This window comes from Epinephelus fuscoguttatus, linkage group LG7, assembly GCF_011397635.1.
Source record: "Epinephelus fuscoguttatus linkage group LG7, E.fuscoguttatus.final_Chr_v1".
Taxonomy (NCBI): Eukaryota; Metazoa; Chordata; class Actinopteri; order Perciformes; family Serranidae; genus Epinephelus; species Epinephelus fuscoguttatus.
Window position 1 is genome coordinate 46343257 of NC_064758.1, and position 22616 is coordinate 46365872.

General features: G+C 42.8%; 2 protein-coding genes across 4 annotated transcripts in view; one reads left to right on the top strand and one right to left on the bottom strand.

Annotated features, from left to right (window-relative positions):
* Positions 1–11824, bottom strand: part of ptpn18 (protein tyrosine phosphatase non-receptor type 18) — a 30599-nt gene extending 18775 nt beyond the window's left edge. Inside the window, exon 1 of the mRNA XM_049582452.1 lies at positions 11613–11824. Within this exon, the coding sequence (XP_049438409.1) occupies positions 11613–11684 (72 nt within the window). The 5' untranslated portion in view covers positions 11685–11824. The remainder of the gene's footprint in view (positions 1–11612) is intronic.
* A 1644-nt stretch (positions 11825–13468) lies between these two features.
* Positions 13469–22616, top strand: part of gripap1 (GRIP1 associated protein 1) — a 63597-nt gene continuing 54449 nt past the window's right edge. For all 3 annotated transcript variants that reach the window (XM_049582442.1, XM_049582443.1, XM_049582444.1), the window contains exons 1-2: positions 13469–13604; positions 16544–16610. In XM_049582442.1, coding sequence (XP_049438399.1) covers positions 13557–13604; positions 16544–16610 — 115 coding nt within the window. In that variant the 5' untranslated portion in view covers positions 13469–13556. The remainder of the gene's footprint in view (positions 13605–16543; positions 16611–22616) is intronic.

Here is a 22616-nt window from a genome sequence, read left to right on the forward strand (position 1 = left end):
TTTTTAAAGTCATCACTAAAAGTGTGTGTCATATAAAAACTAAAGTGATGGTCAAAGTTGTCACAGTGAAATTTAAGGTGTGCTGATGGATTCACGTCATCAACTCATGCATTGAGTAACATTACAAGTTAACGTTCCACCTTAAAAGTTGCCGGCAGTCGGCCCAGTGAATGAAGTGATTTTTTTCTCTTTCATTTTATAGTTGTAGTTTACTGATGTATGAACAGAGGTTACATAAAACCAGAGTGAGCGTCCTCTACTGACCAATCAGACTGCAGGGTTTCTAGCTCCACCTTTTAGTACCAGATCTGTGTGCTAGGTACCCCAACAGAGGGGGGACCAAACATGGGGACGCTAAGGAACGCTTCTGTTGGGACCATCCACAACTTTTACTGTGGAGACAGAAACTATGAACTGAACTGAACCATACTGGACTGCTCTGTGCAAACAGGGCTTAAGTCACCAGGTGCTCTGCAGATTAACAGATATTTAACTTAAAATAAACAGTGAATCCAATTAAACATTAAGAACAAAAACAAACCAACAGAAAGGTCTGCAGACAGCTAAAAGGAAAAGTTCACTTATAAAATGAGCCTTTGTCAATCAGTGAGTTCAGCTGTGTTACTCTGAATATGTGAAGAAAACTGTTTTTCTCTCATGACTCCACTGAAAACAGGGAAAATATTGATTTACTGGGTTAGGGTTAGGGTTCATTTATCCAGTCAGTTCCTCCCAAACACGACTCTCACTAAAAATGTACTATTTAAAAGAGTCCAGTCTTTAAATGACTTGACCTAGTGGATGAGAACAAAAATTATTTTTTTGTTTTTCAGAATAAAATGCAGTAAAAGATGTGCAATATATGTGTCATATTTTGACAGATCCTTTTATTTTGAAAGTCAATGACACAGGTGTAACCTTTGACCCTGTGGTCACACTGGTCACCGACTGGACTCCAGCCATGACTGTGCAGCCCGAGGAGGAGGTGGCAGCCTACATGGAGTTCAAGACACCAAAACTGTATGCTTTGACTAAAATGAACAATGACAGCAATATAGTCCACGATGAGCAGCGCTAAAATCAACCTGTGTAGTTGTCCCTCCATTGTGACATTAGAAAGTGTCACATTTATCTTGCAAGTGTACTCTTCTTCAACGTTTGCTTTACTTCCTGGATTTTTCCCACATGGAAGTTCTGACCAATCAAGAGCAGCTTTCTCACACAAGGCATTTGATCGGGTCCTCTTGTAAATGCTGCCGTGAGAACACCAACCAACTCTAGGCAATTATACAACGCTGGAACAACAGGAGTCCCTGATTCAGACCAGAGGAGACCACTCTAGGGCTGACAGCAGCGTTAGTCTCTCACTCTACAGCAGGAAATCACACTTCCAAAAAAAAAAAGCCACCCTCTGTGCTGAAAAGTCACTGTACCAAAAATAAAGTGTGTTTTATACAAACCTGAGATGTTTCAGGGTCACTTCTTTTTAGAATGGACCCACGACCCACCAGTTGCAAACCACTGCTCTTGTTTAAGCTGAAGGTCATGGGTTTAACAAGCTAGCCATTAAATGGGTCAGTTCTTGCCTCTTAGGAAGGACCCAGGTAGTCAATGTCAATGGGACATTTTCCCTAGTTAAAACTATAAGTTGTGGGGTTCCTCAGGGGAGTTTCTTAGGGCCACTTCTTTTCCTGATACACAGTAGTGATATGGTGACGTAAGTGACAGCCTGTTCATCTGACCTGATTCTCTGTGCAGACGATTCAGCTGTTCTGGCATCTCATAAAGATCCAGCAGTTGTTGAAAAGTGTCTGAATGAAGAGCTTCAAAACGTTGGGACTTGGCTGTCTGATAAAAAGCTGTCACCTCATTTAGGGAAAACAGAGGCCATATTTTTTGGATCCAGAATAAAACTAGGAAGGACCGCGGAGGTAAAGGTAAAGGTATGAGCAAGGGTTATTTTGGCTGAGCACACAGTGAACTGTCTTCAATGTACATCAGAAAAACATCCATCAGGGGAGGCCGTGGTGACAAAAGCCTTCATTAAAATCTGCCAAAACACCAAAGTGTTGGATAGATCAGTGCTAAAGATGTTAGCAGGAGCTTTACGTCAATGTCATTTTGCCACCTCCTGTTTTAAAAAGACACCACAGGACATAAAGAAACTCCTTCCTTCTAGTCAACTTAAGAATCCTACAAATCCAGCTGGGACTGACACGTTAAATTGTTTATAACAGGGTACCAGATATTTTTGTCACACCAACAGTGGGGTCAGACAGGACTGTCTGTTGGTCAGTAGGCTACAACAAATCCTGAAGCCGTTCCCATTCCCCAATTTGTGTCAAGCACAAACTAGAGATGGACTCACAGAGTCACAGACTTGGGTGATCAGTTACACGAGCAAAGGTGTCCAATTTAACAGACACAAAGAGTGGTCACTCACAAGGAACAGTAGGGAAACGCTTGAACTCTCACTCTGAGGTGAAGACAACATGGCAACAACAGAGGAGAAGACAGGGACTCAAATAAACTGAGACAAGGGAGACAATGAGACACAGGTGTTGCACATTGGGTAGGTCATCACAGAGGAGGGAAACTTGGGATCTGAAACAACATGAGACAATAGTTAAGAAAATGAAACAGGAAACACAGAGATGACAAATAAACATAAATTTAGGTAGCTTGATAGGTCATCACAATTTGTGCCTCCTCAGTTCCCCTCCTTGTGTCTTAGTCCGCCCACAGGAGATGGAAGTGGAGGAATCATGGAGAAGATGTGAGGAGAGAAGAGTCGAGGTAACAGGAATTTATCATCCTCACCTCAGAGCCGTCATTTTAAAGCGATGTCAGTTAAATATAACACGAACACACTCGTGTATCTATCTTTATATTCACTCTCTCTTTATCTCTCTGTCTCTGAGCTGTGTCATCTGTCTGTTCAGTATACGCAAACACACTCATGTATATCTGTCTATACAAACTATTTATTCTCTCTTCTCTCTTATATGCGAGGACACACCAGTGTATCATCTAGCAAACCTCTTCACTCCTCCATCCTCGATCCTGAAGATGCAATTTAGGAATAGGGACACCCTTAAAGATGGAGCACTGAGATTGATTTCCAGGCCACGAGCTGAGCTAGTTTTGTTTTCTCATGGTGGCCTATGAAGGGTTGTCAGGTCGGATAGAATTTGTTTTCATATCATCTCAATGAGAGCTCATGTTTGCTTCCAGTTTAATAAAATCAGTCTACGTGTCAGTGGGGTTACAAATAATATCTGTGATGTTGGCAGCTGGTTAACACAAGATCAGAACCTTAAATACCAAAGAGTGCGTCTGAGGATCAGGATCCACAGGACGTCTGAGAGTAGCTATGTTTCCATCCAAAAGTGATTTGAAGCATTGGGAAATTTGCATTAAAAGAAATACGAATCCTGTGTGTTTTCATTAAATGTACGGACTTTGGTGAAAACTACAAACTTGCGCGAGTTTTCCGCAGAACTGGAAACTCTGAGGTGTTCACATGGGGACAATGATGAACTCAGAGATGTTTCTGGACAGAGGCTGTTGCACAGACTCAAACCTGCAGCTTCCTCTGCGGTTCAGAGACGATGACGAAGCTGCAGGTTCTCTCTGCTGACCACAGAGTTACACTCACAGCTCCACGTTATGCAAAAACAGACAGAGGACGGCCAAGCAGTCGCTGCTTCGCTTCACTGTTTCCACTTCTCACTCAGGAGATATTTTCAGAAGCAGGAGGTATGATTCTCATCAGACACTCTTTTACTCTCACTTTATTTCTTCACATTCACTGCTGTGTAGTAATACTCTGTTACAGGTAAAGTCCTGCATTTAACATCTGACTTAAGTAAAAGTACAAAAGTATGAGCATGAAAATGTTTGTTTACGCTGAAGTGCCCCTTTTAGAATAATAGATATGATCTTATTGTATTATATTAATCAGTTTAATGATGCAGCTGGTGCAGGTGGAGCTCGTTATGACTTTGTATACTGTGTGCTACCCACTGCAGGAGATTTAAAAAGCAGCTGTTAGCAGTTAGCAGCTAACTCAAACAATGAGGTCCAGGAGCTCCTTACCCTCCGAGCAGAGGACAAGATCAGCCGCCATATAACAGGGACGCTAAATGATTGTTATTGACTTGTGATGTCATTGTTACTGTTTATAAAGAGCTGCTCACACGTATGTTATATGTCACGCTAGAGGCCAGCGCTGTTGGGTTACACATCACACCTCTTTTGATTCTGTGATGTCATCATGCTGTCTGACATCACACCTTTATTAAAAGAGGTATGTTTTAGAAAGGTATACTTTGATACTTTGGACTGATCACTGCAGCAGTGTTGTAATAGTGTCTTGTAAAGCCAAGTGTTGGGCACATGTTTGTGTGCATGACACAAAATAAAGAATCAGTCAATTAGTCACCAGGCTGTGACATGATGGCGCCATCATTTGGTTCTGTGTAAAAATGTAAAGGGGGCGTAAAGAGGGGATGTCGTAGCGACATCTCTGTGTAAAAAAAAAGTCTTGTGCATTCATGTGAGCAGGCTAACGTTAAATCTAAACATTAAACGTGTGGCACCTGTTCATAGCGCCAAGGTGAACTGACACATTTGGGCCTATTAGCTGTATTATTATTATTATTATTATTATTATTATTCCATACAGACATTCTTCTGAACCACAATTAATCATTTTGTAACTTTTCGAGTAGGAGACTCTGAAACACCATCCACCTCAGAAACCACCAGCAAGAGATGGTTTTGCAGCACAGAACAAGGGTGAGGTGAACGCACCAAGCTGTGGCACAACTGCTGCTGACTTAGCAGCTGCAGGCAAATGAGTGAAGACCCAAAAAACACCCAGAGAGCTGTCTCAGGTATAAGGTATAAGGTATAAGGTATCAGCGGTGGCTCCCTTCTCATCTCTCTTTCAGCTGAAGGGTCTTTGGCCAACCTGTGAAGTTATTATTCAGGTTTTATTTCCTCATCTTCTGAGGTCCACCTCTGGTCCAGGGTTTCTCTGATAGTCGAGAATAAAATCTGTGTCGTTTCTGTACCTCTTTCAAAGCCCTGCACGCCCACACAGGTGTTTTTATTGATGGGGTCTGATTGGATCTCAGGTGTGAGGTGGCTGCAGCTCATCAGAGTCAACGCACTGATGAGAATAATAATGTTGTTATTTTTTTAATTGATTTCAATCAGCACATCAAAACGACTTTGTGTTTTTAGGAGATAGCCTGTGAAACACAGGAGCTTTTGGATGGAAATGAAGAGACGGACATTTATTCAACTTTATGCATGCTGGTATGAATAAATGTGATGGTTGTTCTGCAGCTGGAGCTGCAGGTCATTTTCTGAACACAACGCAACAAAGGGGAGCTGTGGAATCAACTGCAGCGAGTGTGTCAGGCCGGGTTAATTATGTCAATACACTCAGCTCCTACAGCATCAGTCAAAAACCATTTTCCCTTCCAGGTCAAACACCTGATGACAGCAGTGTCCTTCCTCCCTTTAATCACGAAGCCCAAAATACCAGCACAGCGCCACCCAGCATAAAAACACGGTGAATACAGATAATGTGTGGTACATGAAAGGACTCATTTGGCTAGCACAGATTACATTGGAAGCCTCAGTGACACACTGCAGAGACTCTCGCTGCCTTTAGGACCGTTGGGAACCTGATCAGCCGTCTCAGTGGCCTGGATCCAGAATCTTCTTCTGTTCTTAGGAGAGGGAGGTGATCCCCTCTGAATATTGAACATTTTCCATCCAGCCTTTCCGCAGTTGGTGCAGTTTACTGCAAAACGACTCCTGGTCTTGGAGCTTGACTCACTAATAAAGTGAAGAGTGCGGCTTTCTGAGCCCTGGCTGTGCTCACACATCTGTGATGATGTTCCACAGAAATCCGTCATAATTTCTACGGTGGATGATTTGTTATTTCCACCACCTCTTGAAATCACCTTGTTGGTCCCATACGATGATAAAGACAGACCTTATAGCTATTTATAACTGCTGTTTGACTTCCTCCTGAGAGGTGATTATAAACCAGTCAGTAAAGTTAATGTCAGTAAAAATGCAGCATAAAGCTGAATATTGTCCAGGACGATGACGGGATCATTTATTACAAGTCAAGTGTTGCTGACTCGAGTTACCTGAACATATCCTGTTAGATGTCTCTGCTGCTTCTGATACAAGCTGTCATCATCCTCTCCTTAACCAGTCACAAACTCTGCTTATTGTTACTGGTGCTCAATTATCCTGGTTCAAACCCGACCTCTCAGTGAGACAGCAGTTTGTCTCCATTAGCAGCGTCTCCCACATCCCCACTTTCCTGTGGTGTTCCTCAGGGCTCAGTTCTTGGACCTTCATCATTCATCATTCATATTCTCCCTCTCAGACATATTACTTGTCAACATGGTTTCAGTTTCCGCTGCTATGCTGATGACCTGTGGCACTCTGCCTCCATCAAACCTGACAGACTGTTTAAATGACGTGAATGCTTAAACGACCAGCAGTTACCTTAAACTTAATCAGGGTACGTCTGAGGCTATCCTCATCACACTGCACAAAGTTTCCTGCCTAAACCTGTCTATGCCTGGTTTTATGACATCATCTGTTGCTGAGGTAAAAATCTTGGTGTTCCTTTAGACTCCATCCGTTTTGACACTTTGTAGGAGCCAGAATATGTTTTTAACCTCTGTTGTTTGTTGTTTGTTTCAGCTGCACATGTTCTTTCAGTCACTTTCACTTCCTGTTGTTGTACCTGGCACAGAAGTGGTTTCACATTATTTTACCTGTTCATTCACCAGTGTAGCTGCTCTTAGATAAAGAGGGTGAGTGTTTGGCTCCGTTATTTTCTGTTGACAGTTACCACATCATGAAATATTTCATTTCATCTCATTTTGCTTTCGTTAACCCAGTTGTTTGTTTCATAAATCATCGTAAAACTCATCTTTAGACTTCAGCATGGATTTTATTGAACGAGTCACAGTTACGAGTTTACTCAACCTCCTAGCGGCTTTTTTCATTGTTAGTATAGTCACTACATTTATATCGAGAACATCATCAACATGACCTTTTTACACCTGAAGATCATCTCCAGACTCCGCCCCTCTCTCTCCCCTTCCTCTGCAGTGACTTTGACACACGTCTGTATCACATCTAGACCAGAGTACTGTAATGCTCTTGGTGTTCCCACCTGGGGGTTTAATGGACTGTAATTTGTCCAGAACTCAGCAACAAGAGTCTCTGCCACACACAGCCCTTCAGCAGCTTCACTGACCTCCTGTTAAACAGCACATCTGTTTTAAAATCCTCTTCCTCATCTTTAGTCTTCCTGTGGCACGGCGCCGCCCCACCTTTCCAGTCTTCTCCAGTCACACACTCCTCCTCATTCACTCCATTCCTCCAATAGCCACTGACTCTCGACTGCCCCTCCAGGCTCCAGACTGACCGGGCCTTTACTGATTCTTCTTTTAAGTCACAACTAAAAACGAACTTTTTAGAGCAGCCTTTCCTGGTGGTTCATGATATGTTTTAAGAACATGTTCTTTTATCTGTATATGTGTTTCATCACAGTTGTTGTTGCTCTCTGTTGTTTCTCTAGATGGCATTGCTCTGGCCTCTAGCACTACCGTAAGAAACCTCGGAGTAATATTTGATCAAGATTTGTCTTTTAATTCTCATTTAAAACAAACCTCACGGACTGCATTTTTTCATCTGCGTAATATTGTGAAAATTAGGCCTATCCTGACCCGAAAAGATGCAGAAAAATTGGTCCACGCTTTTGTTACCTCAAGGCTGCATTACTGTAACTCTCTGTTATCAGGTAGCTCTAGTAAGTCCTTAAAAACTCTCCAGCTAATTCAGAATGCAGCAGCACGTGTACTAACAGGAACTAAGAAACGAGATCATATCTCTCCTGTTTTAGCTTCTCTGCACTGGCTCCCTGTAAAATCCAGAATTGAATTTAAAATCCTACTGTTAACTTATAAAGCTCTAAATGGTCAAGCTCCATCATATCTTAGAGAGCTCATAGTGCCATATTATCCCACCAGAACACTGCACTCTGAGAACGCAGGGTTACTCGTGGTCCCTAAAGTCTCCAAAAGTAGATCAGGAGCCAGAGCCTTCAGCTATCAGGCTCCTCTCCTGTGGAATCATCTTCCTGTTACGGTCCGGGAGGCAGACACCGTCTCCACATTTAAGACTAGACTTAAGACTTTCCTCTTTGATAAAGCTTATAGTTAGGGCTGGCTCAGGCTTGCCCTGTACCAGCCCCTAGTTAGGCTGACTTAGGCCTAGTCTGCCGGAGGACCCCCCTATAATACACCGGGCACCTTCTCTCTCTCTCTCTCTCTCTCTCTCTCTCTCGGCCATTCTGGATGTCACTAACTCGGCTTCTTCTCCAGAGCCTTTGTGCTCCACTGTCTCTCAGATTAACTCATATCACAGCGGTGCCTGGACAGCGTGACGTGTGTGGTTGTGTTGCTGCCGTGGTCCTGCCAGATGCCTCCTGCTGCTGCTGCTGCCATCATTAGTCATTAGTCATACTTCTACTGTTATTATACACATATGATTATTGTCACACATGTATACTGCCAGGTATTAATACATACTTTCAACATATTGTACCACAGTAGCCAGAACTATAACTATAATATTATTACTTTAAATAATGTTGTTGTAAGCTACTGTCATTACCTGCATCTCTCTCTCTCTCTCTCTCTCTCTCTCTCTCTCTCTCTCTCTCCCTGTGTCATATGGATTACTGTTAATTTATCATGCTGATCTGTTCTGTATGACATCTATTGCACGTCTGTCCGTCCTGGAAGAGGGATCCCTCCTCAGTTGCTCTTCCTGAGGTTTCTACCGTTTTTTCCCCGTTAAAGGGTTTTTTGGGGAGTTTTTCCTGATCAGCTGTGAGGGTCATAAGGACAGAGGGATGTCGTATGCTGTAAAGCCCTGTGAGGCAAATTGTGATTTGTGATATTGGGCTTTATAAATAAAATTGATTGATTGATTGATTGATTGATTGATTGATTGTTATTGCTCTGTAATAACTTTCAGTATGCACTGGTTGACTTATCTGGTTTTGTAAAGTGTGCTTAGGTGTCTTGAAAGGTGCTTATGAATAAAATGTGTTATTAATATTATTAAAGTGGTGAACGACGCTGAGCAAAAACATCATCAACATGCAGATTGTTATTTATTTGAAGGTATTAAAAGTCTGAGTAATGTGATGCACATCAGCTGCAGATTTATTGGTGCTGTGAAACTTTCTAAATCATGATGTTAGAGACGTTACACCATGTTTGCATGTTTTACACAAAGCAGCGTGACGACACACAGCTCGCTCTGTTCATCAGCTGCAGCTCATTTGAATAGAGATCATAAAGACATCAGACCACAGCAGGTTGTTCCAGGAAAGCATCACATCCACAGTATCAGCAACAGTGTGTGTGGCATCAGGAACACTGGAGGAGTTCAGGATCCTCAGCAGAGACACACAGAGACGTACAGTAATGGCATGTACAGTAGGAAGTGTGTGAGATGTACAGCCATCACCATCAGCTCTAACCTCAACCCTCAGCCTTGACACCAAACAGTGCCACTCTGCTTTTTCACTTCTTCTTTAGCTCTTGAAACTCTCATGTGACTTTTTAGAAAAGATTTTTTTCAGTCGAATTTCTCACACCTGAAGGGAGGCGTGTGAAATGATGTTTTGTCTTAGGGGAGGGGCGTACACATTTAAATGGTTGTATTTGTTATTTATTTTACCGCCAACTTTCAAAGAAAACTGGCCGTCCAAACCTGCATGTTTTCTTTTATACTGTTGTTGTCATTGTTAACTATTGTTGGATTTTCATATTGCGACGGTCCTTAGACACGTCATGTGTCATGTGCAATGAATGCTGCTGTCAGAGAAGAAAACAAAACCAAACCTGAGCTAAACCCTTTGAAAACAGACGGCCGTGGGATACTGTTGTTTGAATGGTTCTGTTTAAATACATAAAATAAGAATTATAATAGCAACAACAATTATTCTTTTTGTAGCAGAAAGTCCAGGCTTCTGTCTCCACTGTCATCACATCATGACCTTAAAGGGATAGTGCACCCAAAAATGAAAACTCAGTTTTAGAGTCCTCACAACACTTGCGTAGTAGTGATCCGAGTTTTTATAAACAACTTTTTATGTCGGGGCTTCAGGACACTTGGATCACTACGGACGAGCAGTATGGAGATATTTTGTGGTTTCAATGATGTGTTTTTGGACGTTTGAATCTGGGGCGCCGTCAGCCTCCATTAGGTGGAGTTGTGTTGCTACCTCCTCTCCCCTTGGATCTCTGCAAGTGATGTGAGGACTCTAAAACTTCACCTGAGCCTCCCTCGGCATATGGGTGAGTAGATAATGGCTGAATTTACATTTTTGGGTGCACTATCCCTTTAAGTTACACCTTGTACACTGTGCAGACGTGGTATTTTTCCATACTGGTGGAAGAAGATTGTTGTTTCTATGATCCTGTGAATATATCGGTCTAAAAATAAAAACCACAATAACTAGAGAACATTAATTGTTTTTGCAGCAGGTTTCTATATTTCCTGGGATCACATCTATGTTACCTCATCTGCAGTGAGGTGCTAATGCAGTATTTAACTATAATTAACCTGTGAATGTCTCTGTGTATGGTGGCTGCAGGAGACTGCTGTTTGCATCATCCTGTATATATGTATGTCGATCTAAAGTAAAAACCATAATAACTAGAACATCCATTCCTTTTGCAGGAGAGAGCGAAGGCTTCTTCCATGTCATCATGTTGTTAGCTTGTAATGATGTCATTTAAACATTTTTTTTTAATCAAAATGTTTGATGTTTTTATTTTGTAAAATCTGATGAAAAAACATGTCTGATTTTTGTATTATTATTTTCTTAATGACACAATTTCAATACTTTTATCAATTCTTATGGTTTGTTGACTCACAGAACATTTTAGCTCAGGCTGGACAGATTTTAGGGACATGAAGCATGAAGATACTTCAAGACACAATATCACTACCAGCAAAAATACTAATGTAGACACTGGTGGACCGTTTCTACTGCAGAGTTCAGCAGGTTGAATATATTTCTTTACTTTACTCTACGGCTTATTTAAAATGTGTCCACAAACAAACCATCTGCATGAACGGCAAGAGTTTTTCCAACTCCAGGACTTCATCTTGAACTTTTAACTTTCAAACATCAAAGGATAAGTTTTAAAATCTAATAGCTCATTTATGGTGTGGGGAGGGTCAAGGAGAAATATCTGGAGCGTCCTCTGATGAATAAAGAACAGTCCCTCAGTGTGGAGCTTATTAGACACATATCAAGATGTTGGTCTGTGACACTGTCAACGTTCTCACCCTCAAACTAAACTCAACTCTTGAACCTAAATTTAAAGATTTGCAGCTGAGGGTGTGAAAATGTCCTCACTGTGCTGTAGCGTCCTCACAGTGACAGTGTACAGCTGTTAAACTGGTTTTCACACACTCACATTGACACACACACACACACACACACACACACACAGATAGGTATGAGAACAGACACTCACACTGTACTCCTGATCCAGAGTCCCAGGATCCACAGTCTTCAGAGTGGACAGCAGGGACGGCAGCGGCTCCATGTCACGTCAGATAACATCCAATACCTGAGCCGCCGTCCTCTGACTGACTGACCAACTGTCTGTCTGTCTGTCTGTCTGTGTGCAGGTTTCTCTCTTGCTCTTAGTTCTGTCTTTGCGTCCGTCTCTCTCGGTTGTGTCTCTATATTTAACTCCTGTGAGTTAATAATTTACCAGCAGATAATTGAGCACCTCCCTCTGTGTGTGTGTGTGTGTGTGTGTGTGTGTACTCGAGAGACAAAGGAGGAAGTGTGAAGAAACTTTAAATGAAATAACAGAAACACCAGTTCAGGACAGTAACTGGGTTACTTCACTGAGTTTTACTGTGTCACTGAGGTGTTTCCTTCCTCAGGACGAACCACATGTGAATGAACCAAACTCACAACCTTCACACACACTGAGGCTGATCTACATCGACCAGTTGCACCTGTGTGTGTCTGCAGCGGGGCGTAGAGATAGATGTGCCAGACAGGCAACACACAAGGTCTGCACTTTAAGTTTTTGACCTCTCATTCCTCCTTTAAAAGTGAAAGATGTGAACACGTGAGAGGAGTCTCTCAGTTTTCTCTTCAAGGTAAAAACAAATAAAGAAAAAAGAGAAACATTAAAATGAACCTAAAGTACGAGATACTAAGTTCAAACTTTGACTGAGTGTGTTTCTCATTCAAACGTCAAAATGCTGACTTTTATTTTATCCTGACTTACTTTTCATTTACTTTCTTCCTTGTCATGTTAAAACCAGAGGCCTCAGCTCAACGATCGATCGACAGTGTGTGGATTATTTTACTCATAAAATATTATCACTTCTCCCTCGTTCTCATCACACAGGTGTCTCATGTTATTCAGAGCTGCAGTGATGAATCAGTGTCAGATATCAACACTGTCACTGTGACTGAAACAAACTTTACATCAGTTAAATCATGTGTGTGAACGATCTGTTTGACACACACAGGTCCTTAATTTAGGCCCTGACAGAAAGTTTTCAAACCATTTCTGTTTTAATAACAGAGTTAACACTGCGTCACATCATTTTACACTTTACTGATTACACATACTCACATACTGCTTTCTTTTGTTTGGTTGTTCTGCTTTGTAAAGTGCCTTTGAGTATAAAGAAAAGAGCTATTTTAATCCAATGCATTATCATTAATAATGATAATAAGCAACATTTTCAATGCACCACTTCTAATCAAACAAAAATATTTTCATTTTCATTTATTTATTTATTTATTTATTTATTTTTACAAAGTGTTATGAGTACTTTTACTTCAGTAAAGGATCTGAACACTTCCTCCTGCACTGCAACAGATGGACTGAAGCTCCAGCTCAAAACACTGTAGTTCAATCTTGGTCCATTGGAAACACAGTCAGAGTGAGACCTCTTTGGCAGCTAAATGTGTATCTGCCTGCTGCAGGAACAATTAATGTATATTCACCTGTAAGAACAAACAAACAAACAAACAAACAAAAGCAGTATAATATAGGACCTGTAGGCGACACCAGTATATTACATATGTAAAGTTTGAATGTAACATGTAAAATATGGATATTTTTTATTTTTGCTTGTATTTATTTATTGCTTTACTTATTTTTATTTATTTACTTTGGTTTATTTATTTAGTTTATTTGTTTTCTGAGATGCTCTGGCAGTAACATGTCTTTGTTCATGCCAGTAAAGCCATTTAAATTTGAATTGAAAATTGAATTGAGAGCTCTGTTTGGTCTCTTGGAAACACAGTCGGAGTGAGAGCTCTGTTTGGTCTCTTGGAAACACAGTCGGAGTGAGAGCTCTGTCGTGTGTCCTCCTCTGTGCTGCTCTCCTCCTCCTCCGTCTCCTCCGCTAGCTTAGCCTGCTAGCTGGCAGCTCAGGTAAACATGGCCATGTCGCAGGCTCTGTCAGAGGAGGAGTTCCACCGGATGCAGGTGAGATAAAAACACCGCAGGTGATGTGTCAGGTCGGGGGGCTCGCGCGCAGGTAGCTGTCAGCTGTGTAACAAACACCTGAGAGAGCTGCAGCCAGGTGCGGCATCTCTGTCAGGGACGTTAGCTCGCTCATGCTAACCGTTAGCCGCTAGTAACGTCAGTCCGGCTGCTCGTGTCGGGTTGGCGTTATTATATTGATAATGTGAGGTGAGCCGGAGATGAGCTGTCGATCACACTGATCATTAACTGATTGGTTTTAATTGACAGTTAGCGACAGTATGCTAACTGGTGTTAGTCAGCTGACTTAGCTCTTAGCCTCCTCCTTTGGTACACGGTGTCATGTTAGCTTCCTGAAGCTAGCTCTTGTTTTTATCTGTTAGCTAGCATGTTAGCATCCACGGGACAGAGTCACGGGGTCTGAGCACACACAGGGCTGCTGTTGTTCATCTGCTCGGCTCACTGCTGCCTGTCATCATTAACATGAGGAAACACAGACAGCCACTCAGTGTGGAACATGAAGCAGAGGAGGAGGAGGAGGAGGAGGAAGAGGAAGATCACACTGCAGTAACAGTAGGGGAGACTGGGGTCAGGTGCAACACAGGATGGCTGCAACAGGTAGTTGCAGATGGTGTTCAAGGTTGTGGTCCTGATGACACAGGATGCGTCACAGCAGCTGCAGGAGGCGTTTGTAAAGTTACAGTAAGAATCAGACTCTTCAATAGTTTTTATTGACAATTAATTTCTTTGCTCGTGTTGTTGCTACGCGCCTCCTGTTTCTGCGCTCTTGGCGCCTGGTGTTTTATTGGGAGCGCTCTGAACTCCTTGAGTTGAAAAGCTTCAAGTCAGAGCAGTAAAAAGGCCCCACGTCATCTCAGCTTTTCCTCATTGTCCAATGGGATGATGTGAGAGGCGGGGCTTCTGTGGTGGTCACGACAACCAGTTTACAGCTGGTAACCAATGGAGGAGAAACTGGTGGTAGTGGTTGCTGGATACCCAGAGCTATACGACTTTACAAAGCACAGTTAGCACCATCTGAATAGAAAACAGCAGATAAGTGCAGTACTGTAAACGTCCATGATGGAGGAGAAGCTCCTGGACCAACTGGTGGTACTCCCCATGATCCAGCCTCTTTTTTAGGGTCTCATGTACCCACACAGATCTCTGTTTATCTGCTGACAGCCTCTCACCCTCAACCAGAGCTACAGACAGCACCCTCTGCCTCAACATGGCAGCAGCTACACACTGATCACTGCAGGATACACAAACTGTAGACTGATCACACAGGAAGGTTAGGGTGAGGAGGTGATGGGGTGGTTGCCTGGCAACAATAACAAGGTGCAGCAGGTGTTTTTTTACTCGCAGTATTTGATTAAAAAATAAGAAGGCAGTGTGCCACATGTTTTGCAACCTTCATAACACTTTCTGGGAGATGGAGGCCTCACTGGTGGTAGAGACAGGTGTGTGGTGGGCGTGGCCCCACTGACCGGTTCAGGCCGCCAGTGCTATCTCTGTAGATAGCATGCTAACTTAGCCTTTCCCTTACCTCTGGGCTGTGTGACGTCACGAGCTTTGCTCCACTGTGTCTGTAGCTCTCTCTACTCGTGGGACAGCTGTTTTCTTGAGGAAGAGGTGTTTCGGGATTGGATGTCTTCTCTTCTTCGGCTGGCAGCAGTCATCTTGGGAGACGTGAGCACTGCAGACCCGATGGTCTGCAAGGCGCAGTGTCTGGACAGGAGTGTTAGCATCCATGTGTAGCACAACTAGCCACAACTTCAGCATCTCGCCGTCCGACAAAGGCAGCCTATGAAAGCTGTACGGGGTGTTGCACGACATCCTGTTCTTGAGTTTGGGAAAAAGGCCCGTTTATTTGAGCACTCCAAAAGCTCCGGTAACACTCCAGGAGGTAGCACGTAAAAGACTCCGTCCCAAACTCTGACTCTTCTAGCGTAACACACACTTCACGCACACACACTCATTTACATTACCAAGTGGGGCCGCCCTCCCCCTCTCTGCTCCAACACTGACTGACAGCTGACTCCACTCATTCACACTCACCACTGCCCCAGGGCCGCTACCATATGCTATCTACAGAGATAGCACTGGCGATCTGAACCGGTCAGTGGCGAAAAAAAGCACTTTTATACGGGACACATTTGCCCCCGTTACCGTTTTAGCTCGTTTCGCGCCTCAATACTGAACCAGTTTTAGAACGAGTGGTACCCATGAATCATACGCACACATACACGTGGGGAAATAGAGCCCAGGTTGAAAAATACCGAAGTTGCCCCTCTGTGACCTATGACCTATGGCCTAACTGAGACAGATGTTGAGTCATCAGTTAATCTGAGCAGAGTTTGAGCTCAGACTGTGTTTCACATACAGGCTGTAATAAGGAAGGTTGTACCTGAGCTGCAGCCTGGTTACAGAACATGTGTGACCCTGCTGTGAGGAAACAGAATCATTCTGCAAAGACAGATCAATTACTCCGTGACTTCAGCCGATCAGAGACCATCACTGCAGCAATTCTAGTCATTTCTTGCAGTGGTTGTCTCGTAGCTGGTGCAGCACAGACACCTGGTTCAGTGGATCAGATGTGATGTACTGATTCAGTCTCTGTGCAGCCATCAGGCCTGTTTACAGAGCAGAAACCATCGTGGTCAGAATCTAACAGACAGTCTGATGCTCAGTCCTAATAATGGATCTGTGTCTGTGACATGTTGTGAAGCACACTGAGCTGCGTGTCCGACTCCGTTCACCAGACATTTTGAGCTTTCTTTGAATTTTATTTTGTAGGAACAAGGAGCTGCTGCAGCTGTGACGCTGTCTCATCTCTCCTCACCTTAAATTATGGTTCACCTGAAAGACAAGAACAAAAGCAGGAGGATTAAACATGAGGTGATGATGAGATAACATGATAATGTGTGTGTGTGTGTGTGCAGGCTCAGCTGTTGGAGCTTCGGACTCAGAACTACCAGCTGTCTGATGATCTCAGGAAGAACTCTGCTGGTAAGACGCCTCTCTGCTCTTCCTCTCTTTACTGATGATGATGATGATGATGATGATATTTGAGGTAAAGGTGCTGCTGTGTTTTGTTCATCATGTCTTCATCTCACAGACTCTCTGAACTGATGTCGAGTACAAATTATTTTATGAACTAAAAACATTACTTTGAATTACTGTGAATATAAATAATATGGTTTACAGTCTGTGTTTGACAGGAAGCAGAATGATGAATGTGATTTATTATTTTAAATGGACCATAAAGTTTATGACCAAACAACATGATATGTGTCAAACTCCTGTCAGTCTGATTATCAGTGATAAAGTAAATTAATGTCATTATGTCATCTTGGAAAGCATAAAACCATAAAGTGCTGTTTACACTGCAGAAACAGACTCTGAGCACATTTCAACATGTCACAGTAAAACAGGAAAGACATGTGTTGCAGTGGTTTGTATTTACAGTGTTGTAATGCTCTTTGATGAGCCGACGTCACACGGAAATGTTTGTGACCACGTGCTGCACTGACTCAGGATCTGCACATTTATACGATCCATTGAAACTCTGCAGTGAGTCACTTTGACTGTGTTTTTCATGTTGAAACTTTTTTGTGAAAACTAAAGCGAGCGATTGTAAAATACAGTTATAGACAGATGTGGACGAGGCTGCTGTTACAGCATCACACTTTAACATCAGTGTGATGACTGATAATAGTTTTTATTGACATGTATAGATATTTTTTTAATTTATTTTTATTTAACTTTTATTTATCCAGTTTTGCCTCATTGAGATTAAGAATCTCTTTTTCAAGAGGGACCTGGCCAAGAAGGCAGCAAAAGTTACAGACACACATTAAATCATTACAGATGCGCACAGTTACAACATTTTACAATCAAGTGTACTGTATAAAATATATAAACAATATAAAAAAAACAACAACAAATGATTTGTGCTAGGCTATGAGGAGAAGCAGTTGCATATTTCAGCACCTGCTCTACCTTTTAACTATTGTTTTAAAAGCACTTAAAGAGATGAGCTCCTGTAATTTCAAGTCCTGGAGCTCATTCCACGCCATAGGGGCTGCGAACTGAAACGCCTTTTTACCAAACTCAGTACGAGTCTTTTTACATTCAGTAAAAACAACTTTTGTGAGCGTAGACAGTAACTTGTGTTTGTCTCCTGGACAATGTATGTACATAAATAGCTTGGAAGCTGTTTCAATATTGCCTTATAAATAAAAAAAAAAACAGTGACTCAGTCTGCGTAAAGTAAGGGATGGCCATCTCACTTTCTGATAAAGAATACAGTGGTGAGTTAGCAATTTGCAGTTTGTCACAAACCTCAGGGCACCATGATATACAGAGTCCAGCAGACGCAAGAAGCCACAGATGCATACATGTACAGAATGTCTCCATAATCCACCATAGGAAAAAAAGTGGCAGAAACAAGTCGTTTTCTCACCTCAAAAGAAGAACATGACTTATTTCGAAAATAAAAGCCTAATTTAAGTCTGAGCTTTTTTACCAGGGACTCAATATGAAAATCAAAATTAATATTGTCCCATAACAGTAACATTAATATAAATACATACAACATTCAGCTGTGGTCAGATTTAACAGGCAAACTCCAGACTGTTAGAACCTTTCATCAGGTATTTGATTCAATTTATTTATCCCAAAGGAAATTCTTGTGCCGGAGAACGCTTCAGTTATACTAACACAAATCACATTAACAACAATTAACTAGTGCTGCACGATTAATCTAATCGCAATTGCGATGTCAGGCTGTGCGATTACATAACCGCATAAAAGGCTGCAATTTGCGATTTAATGTAGGCTAAATAAATGTTAACGTGTGTGCCTGTGAACGTCACTGCCTCTCCTGTAGTGTGTGGAGTTTGTTGACATCACGCCCACAAGCTATCCTGGCGTGTGCAGCCGGCGTGCAGCAGTGACCAACACAGATGCTGAAGAACAGCATGAGCTCGAACATGAACAGGCTGAGTTGGTGGCGAAAAAAAACGCAACGTCTATCACACGGCGTCTATTACTTTGGCTTCAGGTACGGCGACGTTGAACAGAAAGACGTGCTGTGTAAGTGTAAAAGTTAAAGTCGCCACGTCCCGCAGCAACACGACCAGTCTATATCAGCACTTGAGACGGCACAGAGAGAAGTAGGAAGAGTGCATGTGAGAGGAAGACGAGCCGTGTAACGTTAAAGACAAAGAGACAACTGAAAGACACCAGAGCCTCATAAACAACATCCAAGCACAGTTACGCAAACATCTGTAAGTGTCACAGACTCCATAACAAACTATATAACAAATGAAAAATTGAGCAACTTTGCTCGGGCTCGGCCCACTTGACATGCTGCTGTGTTGTGCAATGGCGTGCTGGAATTTGTCATTTACATGACAACGCCTGAACGCAACACAGGCTTTGCTCCGCTGTGTGAGCAGCGTGTTTGACTGTGCTCAGTCTGTTGATGGTCACTGACACACTGTCTGTCCATAACAATAACTCTGTCAGGTCAGTGCCCCCTGATATAATGTAGGCAAACACTGAGTCAAACAACAAGACTCACGATACCATTTATTTATTACATTTTATTGTAATTATATTGTAATCACAATCGCAATCACAAATCACGATATTGTCCACCATAATCGCAATCACACATTTTTACCAAATCGTGCAGCACTACAATTAACGTTCACAAACCAGTAACACCCAGAACACCCAGTAACATTCGGTCAGGGTCACAGTCTGGACCCAGTTTGTAAAACCATGTTTTAGAGTGTTAAATATCAGTTGACATTAGACTTGCAGCGATTTATCGTCAGTGCTTGGAATCAGGCCGGTTTTCACATGATCGGCCATGACCTGCGACCGGCCGCTCAGTCTAAAATATGCTGATTTAAAACGCCGGTCAAATTCCCAGCGCGCCGCATGATTGACATGGTGTAACATCAGCAGCGCACACACACGCACATGTGCAACTCACAGCTTGGGCGATGTGAGGAAGTGAAACATGGACGGCTTCTCACCTTAATCATTCACGCACACACATCAGAAGAGAGAAGGAGGAAGTTGTTAATTGTCCGTGTTAAACTGAACTGCAGAGCTCTCACTGCTGTACTGTGCCGCTTCAATCTGACGAGTTGCGTGTCCGCGTGCCAAAGATGTGTGTGTCCGCGTGCTTACTGGCGGGCGCGTCCTGAAGACCTGTGTGAATTTTCCACAAGACATATTTTTACTTTTTTGTCTATTCAAGAAATTACCCACAAATGCTGTACACCAAGCAGGGCTCAACAGTGCGAGCGTTTCACTCGCATTTGCGACTAAAAATAGGTGTGTGCGAACTGAAAAAATATTTAGGGGCACATGTGCGCATAAAAAAAATCAGCCGAAGCAGCCTATATTTTTGTCAATAAAAAAATATGATGATCTAACCGAAAATGTTGGAGGAACTCCAGCCGCCTTCCCTCTTCCCCATGTGACACGGTTATGGGCAGTTTTCCAAGCCACTGTCGGCACAATGAATATCGTGCGCGACGCCAAGGGTAGCGGTGCCGCTTTGTCAGGCGTTGCTGCCCTCTCCATAGACAAACAATGGGACAGCCAGCGCAAAGGGGTTTTACAGCTGATCATGTGTAGAGGCCTTTAGGGACCGTTCGCCGCAGTACCGCTGCTGGGCAGGGTGGAAATAAAGCCCTTTTCACACAGAGTGCGCAGAGCGCAGACCTCCGCCGACGAACCCATTTATTGTGTATGTGCTACTGCGGCGCATTATTTGATCAATTTACATTGTGCCCCTAAAGTTCTTTGTTCCCTCTTTACTTTTTCAACTTAGGAGCACATGTGCTCCTTGGGAAAAAAGTTAGCGTCAAGCCCTGCCAAGAGTTATTGTTTCATTTATCCATGTTTTTATTTATGTATGCCTTTTTACGTATTTATTTTAATACTGTAGCTGAAGCTATATTTGAGCAAAAAGGAAAATGTTTCTGAACCTGTGTCACTGTTTGTGTTTGTTTGAGATGATTATTGAAGAGCTGGTTGTGTCTTGATTTAAATGTTCTGATAAAGCAAAGATAGAAAATATTGCAATATCTTGTGAGCTGTAAAGCGGTTAGAAAAAAATGAAATCAGAATTGGCCGTCCAAACACTCTGCAAATTGGAAATCGGTATCAGCCCCGATTGTGATCGGTGCAAGTCTAATAAAATAATGTCAGAGAACATCTATTATTAATGTAATAAGTTAGAATCTACAGTGTCTGCTGTTACAACCTGCGGCTTTACTGAGCTTGGTGAATGGTGTTTTATCTCCATGGTAACTGATACATGAGAAAGAGGGTCAAAGTTCAGGGTGGAGCCTTATGAGGAAGTCGTACGTCCTGACTGTGTGCAGCCTGCAGACAGTCCATCAGAGCAGCTGCAGCACCTGCTAAGAGTCACAAGAAACAGAATGTGAGACAGAGCGCACCTGTTGTCTTCAACTGTGGGACACAGAGGTCTCAAACTGAGATAACTCTGATGACATCACTGTGACATCATCAGTAGGGACCTTTTTATATAACTGATCAGATGAGCTTCATGGCGCTCCATAAAGCCTGACCGGATCCTCTGTTTCACGTCAGCGGGTTTTACTTGTGAAGCCTTCATGCATAGCATCATGTAGTGCCGCTGTCCTCAACCCTCCAACGCTGTAGGTCCTCCGCAGTGATGAGCGAGTGTGTGTGTGTGTGTGTGTGTGTGTGTGTGTGTGGGCTGAGTGCAGCCGGCGGCGAAACATCACACACCATAAATGACTGTTTATTCATGTTATTTACAAACTTCATGTGCGGTCGTTTCATTTCAGTTCAGTGTGACACAGTATCCTGTGTTTTGCTCATGTGTCACATGTTGCACGGCGGACACTCCTGACGCCACTGCAGGTGCAACGACAGCTCTGCGAGCACACGACCAATAAGAGTCATTTATTAATGTAATCAACACAAAGGATGTACATACGATGAAAATGGAATAAATTTCATTCAGGTAGATGAAGTCAGGTGAGGCTGCACTGACCCAACACACAGTGGAGAAATGTCTCTCACAGGGACAGAGACGTTACCGTGAGACAGAGACACGACCATAATGATTACAGAGAGAATTTATTTTATACTTAGATGGATTCTTCATGGGCGGCACGGTGGTGTGGTGGTTAGCCCTGTCGCCTCACAGCAAGAGGGTTGCTGGTTCGATCCCGGGCGTGGGAGCCCTTCTGTGCGGAGTTTGCATGTTCTCCCCGTGTCAGCGTGGGTTCTCTCTAAATTGTCCGTAGGTGTGAATGTGAGTGTGAATGGTTGTCTGTCTCTATGTGTCAGCCCTGTGATAGTCTGGTGACCTGTCCAGGGTGAACCCTGCCTCTCGCCCGATGTCAGCTGGGATAGGCTCCACCCCCCCGCGACCCTCAAGAGGATGAAGCGGTTAGAAGATGAATGAATGAATGGATTCTTCATCAGGGGCATTTTCCCAGACATTAGACGGCTCCCTCTGAGTCACAGAAGGCATTATTATTATTATTACCTCTTTTCATTGGCTGAGCTGACTGTGACGAGTAAACTGATCCTCATGTGTTCAGGCTTGTTGGTGAAGTTACTGTCTGATGTTTTAAGCTCACACTCGTCCACAAACATGAACCTTGACTGACACAGGACGGAGCTCTGCTGTGATTCTCTGCTTCAAGAAAAACCTGTAATTTGTGAACAGTTATTATCAGTCATGTGAAGATTGTTCGACTGAGTGCTGAATAACGACAGGCGGAGCAGCAGCGTTCAGAGAAGGTGTCAGTTTGTTTTATTCATGAAATAAATAATTGACTTGTGTTTTATTTAATTTATGAGTCAAACAGCTGATTTACTCAGATTACACTGTGTAAAGACAAACAGACTGTTTAAATACAGTTTGATCAGTTTGAGTATTTAATGAACTGCTATTGATGAATTATTGATGATTAATGTTGCTGCGTC